General features: G+C 41.1%; 1 protein-coding gene across 1 annotated transcript in view; it reads right to left on the minus strand.

Annotated features, from left to right (window-relative positions):
* ptprr (protein tyrosine phosphatase receptor type R) overlaps positions 1 to 3,441 on the minus strand; it is a gene marked incomplete at both ends in the record, with an annotated part of 83,707 nt that extends 80,266 nt beyond the window's left edge. Inside the window, one exon of the mRNA XM_080754221.1 lies at positions 3,363 to 3,441. Coding sequence (XP_080610347.1) covers positions 3,363 to 3,441 — 79 coding nt within the window. The remainder of the gene's footprint in view (positions 1 to 3,362) is intronic.
* Positions 3,442 to 8,140: the final 4,699 nt, after the last annotated feature.

The raw sequence follows: 8,140 nt of genomic DNA on the forward strand, positions 1-8,140 counted from the left end.
TTACTCATCACTTGTCTTGTCACCTGGCACCTCAGCCCTGGAGACTTGGTCGAACTGTAATTTCCGTGGGTTGTGACAGGTGCAGATCTGAGGAAACTGGCAGAAACAACTCAGGTCTCTGTAAACTATCTTTCCCGGGAAGATAGAAAGAACCTGGTGCGTAGTGCTGATGCCAGTCACTGGACGCACTGATGGAGGGACCATTTCATCCATGTTGGATATCTTCTCTTCTTCGATCCACATGACAGTGACTTTTTCAGAGGACTTCTGTAAATACTCACACAGATCCCTCTGTGTTTGTAGGTCACTGCCTCCGAGGACATACATGTCTGCCTTACGCTTCAGCACCCCTCCCACACCATCAGGTGCGCCCTTTCCATGGGAACGCTCTGAAAAGTTCCAGGTGACCCGCTTGAATCCCCATGTATAAGGAATGCTGCTCATGAGGAAGCAGTTTGTGCGATTCCGGTACTGGGTTGCTGGCCCATCACTGAGGACATGCAGGGTGTCAATTGCATTGTCTTGTTTTCCTCGGAAATCATCAATAACTGGCTTGATGTGTGCCCACACAGCACGCTCATCATGGCGTAAGGACTGTGAAATGGTGGCATAGCACTGGGAGCCACTGACTGAGTAGGCAACTCCGGTATGCACTGTTGCCTGCTGCCTATTGCCACCAAAATGAAACGCCTGAATCTCTGTGTTTAGTTTACATGCATAGTTCTCAGAAAAGTCTATATGCAAGACCATTTCATTGGGTTGGATGCTCTCCTTGATGTGTCTGAACTGCTTCACCTGATGAAGCCAGTTGAGCTGATGACTTGCAATCGCACTGAGCCTCTGGTTGAACACATCAGTGAGTCCAAATTAATCAATTTATTTGAATTGTGCTAAATCTATAACTAGTAGTCCTACTTTTTTTCCTTCTTTTTATTTGTTTTGCTGTATCCAAGTAAGGATAAGAACAGCTATGGTTTTGTTTAAATGCCCTTCCTCCATATCCATTCATTCATCACTATACAGTATGTTTGTGTATTTTGGAAATAATAAAATCACATTTTCTGTACCACCCATTTTCTGTTGTCAAGTGTCTTATATTAACTGCTTATAACGGATAGTTATTATAAAGTGTTACCACAATATAAGGTTTAGGTTTCTGTGAAGGGGTTTCTGCTCTGTCTGATGAATTTGCTGTATCACGGAATGAAGCTAAATTAAATTATGTAAAAATGTTTAAAACGTTGTTTTAAACATGTTAAAATGTTTTAAATGGACAAAAGAAACATGGGACTTGTTATTTATTGTTATGTCTGTAGGAAAATACAGTATATATCATCTGGTGTGACAATCAAGTCATCTGGCGTGACAAGCAGATATGTCACACCAGATGACGAAGTGTCACACCAGATGACGTTTTCTGCATTTAGGACTACCTTGAGGCTACCAGGTACACATTAGCATGCTAACAACATGCTAGCTATAACAAAACAACCTAGATTTACATGTAATTATGACCAAAGTTTCAAATAACTTTTGCTTTATTAATGAAAAAGGTGTCACACCAGATGACATCCAGAAGTGCCACACTTGTCAAAGTTTCAACAAGATGGCATTTCATGAAAATGTTAAAATCATAACTCACCTCAGACACCTGTCTTGCAGTTGTGCTGGGAGTGCTGAATAGCCTTACAGAAGAAGGACCTCTCTAGCCCAGTAGGTGTCCAAATTATTGCCTGTTTAATTTTTCCAAACTAGTGTCACACCAGATGATTTTGGTTTGGGGGACAAAATCTTTTTGATCAGAAATGACTGAAAACATTATGCTTGGACTTTGAAAAGATATAGGCTCACAAATAGACATTTCTTTTGCCTAAATTCATTTTTAAATGAATTTTAGCAATTCTTTTTCTTAGTTTTATTCAAGTTCCCACTTTGAGAAACAAGGTCGGGACAGTCACACCAGATGACATTTACCATGTTTGGTTGAAGATTCTGAAGAAATGAGGAATGAAATGTTTTAATCTTGAGTAAGTTCACATAAAGCTTAATGTCCTGCACAATATTCAGAAGGTTTTTGACAAATATATTTTTTATTTATACATGTTTGACACCGAGGACAGCGAAAACGCTACGTCACGTCACCCACCCAAATAAGAAAATAAATGAATAAATAAACTAGCAGTGCTGAGTGCTCTTCGGCACCACAAGGTCAGCTCAATATATGGGCACAAAAGGGGGCATGCTGATATGCCCATATGGAGATCCCTGATGTCATCAGTACAGTATATGCCCATATATGGGCATGCCCCTTCTACTATATACAGTGTATATAGTTGCGACCGTCAGGGAGCAGTTTACTATGAAAACCTCCACCGGCCGGCCGTCCGTCCGTCCGTCCGTCACACGTCACACCTTTGTTTGTGTACGGTGTGATGTCATATATCTTCAGTATGACATCACACCACATGTGTACACAAACCTTTGTGTACGTTGCTGTGGCAACAGTCTGTTGTTGCTGGTCTGTTAGTGTACGTTAGCAACCACCTTAGCAACCATGGTTTTACCCTAGCAACCAACTGTTTACCCTAGCAACCAACTGTTTACCATAGCAACCATGTTTTTTTACCCTAGCAACCAACTGGGCATAAAAGGGATTCTGTTAGGGATCTCCATATATGGGCATAAAAGGGATTCTGTTAGGGATCTCCATATATGGGCATAAAAGGGATTCTGTTAGGGATCTCCATATATGGGCATAAAAGGGATTCTGTTAGCTGTTAGTGATCTCCATATATGGGCATAAAAGGGATGCTGTTAGGGATCTCCATATATGGGCATAAAAGGGATTCTGTTAGGGATCTCCATATATGGGCATGAAAGGGATTATGTTAGGGATCTCCATATATGGGCATAAAAGGGATTGTATCCCAGATGATGCCCTGTACTTGGGATTTGTAAATGTTCACATAGAGTGTAATAATTGGTAAAACAAACTTTTGGCCTATTTGTGGAGATAAGCGACCAACGGTCGCTTATCTCCCGATTAGGGAGTCTTACTGGTATATTATACTCCATACTGATGACATCAGCGATCTCCATATATGGGCATAAAAGGGAAAGGGGAATGACAGATACAGAGATCTGGTTGTCCAGAACCACAGATCCGACCGCCATATATGGTCATGTGCATATATGGGACTGAACTGAACTCAGCACGGACACATCCATAAATGGGCATAAAAGGGACAAAGGCTGACAGATACACAAATCTCCATATAGGCCTATGGGCACAAAAGAGACACAGACTTGCAGCCAGGTACAATGGGTAATCTGGCAAAGCCCTGGATAGTGTGTAATCCTACCTCTCGTACCATAAGCACTGTTGTAGCCTGACAGCGAGTCGCGGGTTCGATTCCTGAACCCAACAGACTTTTGCTGCATGTCACTCCTCGACTATTTCCCTGTTTCCTGTCATATCTCCACTGTACTATAAATCAGAGGTTTTCAAACTTTTTTGACTCAGGGCACCCCTGTAAATAACATTTTCATCAACGGCACCCCTGAGTTAAGGTGGTTGCACACTGGTGCGTTTTTTGTTGCGAAATGCGTTTTTCAGGACAAGGAGAGAGAGGGAGATAGAGAGAGCAAGGGACTGAGTGGTGCGCGAAACGGGCGGCAGTGTGCAAACGTGACTGACACAACGTGAGGTTGATTTTTTTATTTGCGTGCTCCGAAATTCACTCCGATATTCGGCCCGAAAAACGCTGCAGTGTGCAACCAGCTTTACACTGTTAATTTTTAGAATCTTACATCATATTGGAGAAATATCCGTTTCCATCAGAACTGTGTGAAAATAACGTTATACTTGACGTTTTACCACTTGAACCCCAGCAGGCCTATTCTGGGGGGAAGGTTCACCAAAAATAGCCGATCTACAAGCTCACAACGCGACGCGTTGTGAGTTTGTAGATCGTCTATTTTTGGTGAAGAGAGTTGTCGTAGATGGAAAAAGAGCTCATCAAGTACAGTGCAAATCAGGTCTGTTTTACTAAGCATAGTGAAGTGATATTGATGTAGTGATATTGATGAATTCCAAATATTATCAAATTATCTTGCGGCACCCCAGGGTTCCCCGTCACCCCACTTTGAAAACCCCTGCTATAAATAAAGGCAGGTACACTGGGTGATGTCACTCACTATCCATTCAGATTGTCATTGGCTGGAGACAGCCTGTTAATACACCCACTCCCAACTCACTCATTTCTCTAGGGCATGACTGTGGTGAAGATAAAATAGCTATAGAGCCTACATTAGTTTGCAGCTTCCTGGAGGTAGAGGTTGTTTGCAACCTGCTGAGATGGCTCAAGTGAGCTCCTGCGTTAAGCGCCTTTTTACTTTCTTCAAAGTCCTCTTTGCGGTAATGACAGGATCTGATTTGTTTTTGTATTAGTATTATTTAAACACTTAAGACATTTTATACTTTCTTTTTTTGTATTGCTAAAATAGCCAATCTACAAGCTTGCAATATGTAAAATCTGCTATTTGTTACATTCTTGAACATTTCTGATGATTTTTGGCCAAAATAGGCACACCAGCTTTAAAGTGTGTTTAACGTGCTGTGTGTTTATGTTGTGGTCTCTGTTAACAGGAGCGTTGTTTTTGTGTTTGCATTTGCTTTTGTGGTTGTGTTGTGTTGTGTTGTGTGTTGTAATGTATAGTGTTATTGAGTGTATGATTGAGTGTATGTATAGTGTTATTGAGTGTGTTATTGAGTGTATGATTGTGTTTGCAGGTCTATGCAGTGCTGATAATAGTATTGGCTATCATTGTGCACGTACTCTATGAGAGGGAACATGGACAGGTTAGTATAGTTCACAACTATGACATCATTTATCTTGATAGTGTACTGGATGTCTCATAGCCAACTGTATAGTTTCACAAACTACTAGGGTGTACTTTGGTAATGGTTTTATGAAACAGGTTTTAAATTAACAGGAATAGTCATAATTGACCCAAACTAGTTTTGTGTTATGGTATATGTTTTGAACCTATAAGCCGCGCTGAAACTGTATCTACAGTAAACCTAAAATGTCATATAAACATTTTACACATTTTAAACTCTAATTTTACATTTTGATTAATTACACGGAATTTAAGGTTTAGCCTTGATGGGGTGACAGATACAAATGGAGGCAACGAGGACGGAGTATGAAGTTGTTTCTTCTTGTTGTATCAGGAAGAATTTGTATGATTTCGAAGAGGATTTGAGTTTTTTTTAAAACAGTAAACCCTCAATGTGCATTTAAATGTGTTGATTGAGGATGCAGAAGAGGTACCTGAAATGTGTGTTGTACAGACTAATCTGTCTTTTTTCCACTGAAGCAAAACAAAAAAAAGATCCAGTTGATAACCATGTTTTCACAAGATCATATCATTGTGTTATAAGTACCAAAGGAAACATGTTGTCACAGGAAGTTAGCAAGATAACTTGTGCTACTAGCTGTCGCGGACATTAATGGTGGTGAAGTACAAAGCCAACCTCATAGTCTCTAAATGGCATTTGTGGTGACGTAAAGTAAAGTAATAATGTTGTAGTGAATTTATGAATTGTTGAAATATAAAGTAAAGTGAAGTTCATCGGTAGTTCAATTTGGGCCAGTTTATTCATACTGCAGGCGTTGACATTAAAGGAGTAGTTCACCCACAAAATGTTTTTTTTTCCTATTGATTACTCATTCTATGGAGACTTGAGTTCAATAATATTTTTGAGTTTTTGTCTTAACACAATAATTTGATAACAATACATTTACCCCCATTGATTCCGGATGGGGACCCAAATGGGTCCCCATCCGGAATCAATGGGGGTAAATTGACTAAAATCAAAGTTTTGTCTTAGCAATGTGACAAATAGAAAACAAATATTATTGAACTCAAGTCTCCATGACCATGGCGAGAGTAATCAATAGAAAGAAAAGTAATTTTGGGAGTGAACTACTCCTTTAAGGGTTGCCCACCTGCCCATGGCAGGTAAATAAAGCAGGTTGCCCGGCCGTTCATAAACACAACTCATATATCTGTCTAAACACCTGACATGGCCAGAGTGCTGTCTTTTGGTCTTCATGTGGAATGTAAAATAAGAGCACTGTGATGTGCCGTTTTCACTGTTGCTACACTTAAAAATATAAAATAGATAGATACCTTTATTATCCCAAGGGGGAAATAACAAGTGTGATAGTCATTTTACCTATCATTTTATAATGGCCGATTAACTTTTCGGGCAAGGTGGCATGACCTGTACTTGCCCGACAGGCAAGTGCCTCTGAGACCTTAGTGTCTAGTCTGTAACAACACCGGTACTGATATGAAACAAACGAGAATACATTGGAAAGATAAATACATTGAATAAAGGTAATGGTCCTTCCTATACTTGTGTTTGGTTTCTGTCTGTGTGATTGATTCTGCAGGTGGAAAGCAGTGATCTAAGTCTGACACCACTCTACATCCTGTGCTTCACCACGATCCTGCTCTGTGTCCTGGGGTTGTATGGATCACACACTGACAACTCAGCCACTATCACTGCTGTGAGCACGAGAACACGCACGCACGCACGCACGCACGCACGCACGCACGCACGCACGCACACACACACACACACACACACACACACACACAGCTTGAATTGCGAAACAAATGTAATAGTCAGCAAAGGCAGCTTTGCTCTTCCTTTCTATGAAATCACAATCAGTGAAATCTGTTGCTCTCAGATTATTTTATTTTTGAGCGGTGGTCACAACGCTCCTATACGTGGCCGTGTGTGTGGGTCTCCGTCCGTGTCTGTCTGTCTGTCTGTATGTAGCCTAAACTTCGGCGCGTAACTAGTGCCGCACCATTTACGCCACTCGCGCAATATATACATCAAAATGTGCGGCTCGGCCGGGAATGGTGTTCTATTACCTTTCGTTCCGATCCGCCTTACCATGCCGACGTAATCGGCAAAAAACGACGCTTAATTGTCCCCATTGACTTATAATGGGACAATGCAAGAAATCACTTTCAAGTATTTTTCTCTCGTAAACCATAGGAGCTACAGTTTCAAACCTCGGAGAGGAGATTCATAATGATTTTAAGAATGAATCGAAAAATAATTACATCACTCGGCCTCATGGTGGCGCTATAACGGCCCACTTTACGTTTTGCCCCGTAACTCTTGAACCGTAGATCGGAAAATTCAAATTCTTTTTTCCCTGGATTCCTTGGGTCAAGACGCATCTCCCCAGGGCCACGCCCATTTGCGCCAGGATAGATTTTCCGCCATCTTGAATTTTCTCCAAAACACACTTTTTGCTCCTTTTCCTACATATTTTCTTCAAATGTCACAAAAATCGGTACACATGATCTATGAGGTGGGTAAACCACCGCTCAGTTCACACGGGTGTGATTTTTTTAAGAGCAAGAGCCTGGCTTTAGCACAAACATCTGCAAAACATGTTAATCTGACCCATGATCCACAGCCCCAAAAGGTTATGTGGTTTTTGACTGCTCAGCAATTCTGAGATATGTTTTGGTCAAAATATGACTAGTGTTGTAGATTCCTGTCTGATTCAACTCGTTAAGTGCAATATCGTTTAGCATTCATATCAGTAGCTGATTGAACAGTTCCATGGAGGCTTTCTTGCAAACATATTGCCCCTTTCATGGTTAATGCATCTTTCCTTATGTGTGTCTTTTTTGACCAATCATCCATCTATGTACAGTTGCTGATTATGATGGCATTGGGGTCTTTATCCCTGTTCACATTGGGGATCTATGAGGATATTGGCCGTGCTTTGGTGAGTCTGTGCAACCATCTGGTTTACACGCTAAACAATGTAAGACGTTACGTGTTTGGTATGAGTCTGTGCTTGTGCATAATATGTCATCAGGTAATTTTAATGTATCTACATGCGTGTGGATGTATGCGTTTCTGTGCATAATCTTGTGTTTGTTGTGTGTGCGTGTGTGCAGCAGGAGCAGGACATCGAACTACACCTACGCTCCCATGTTCCTCTTGATCAAGCCAGCCAGCAGTTGCAAAAAGATATGAACTACTTGCAGGAACAGGTATGCAGGGGAATCTAACCATCGACCCCCACCCGCACAA

This window comes from Nannobrachium achirus (assembly GCF_963921795.1).
Source record: "Nannobrachium achirus genome assembly, chromosome: 23".
NCBI lineage: Eukaryota > Metazoa > Chordata > Actinopteri > Myctophiformes > Myctophidae > Nannobrachium > Nannobrachium achirus.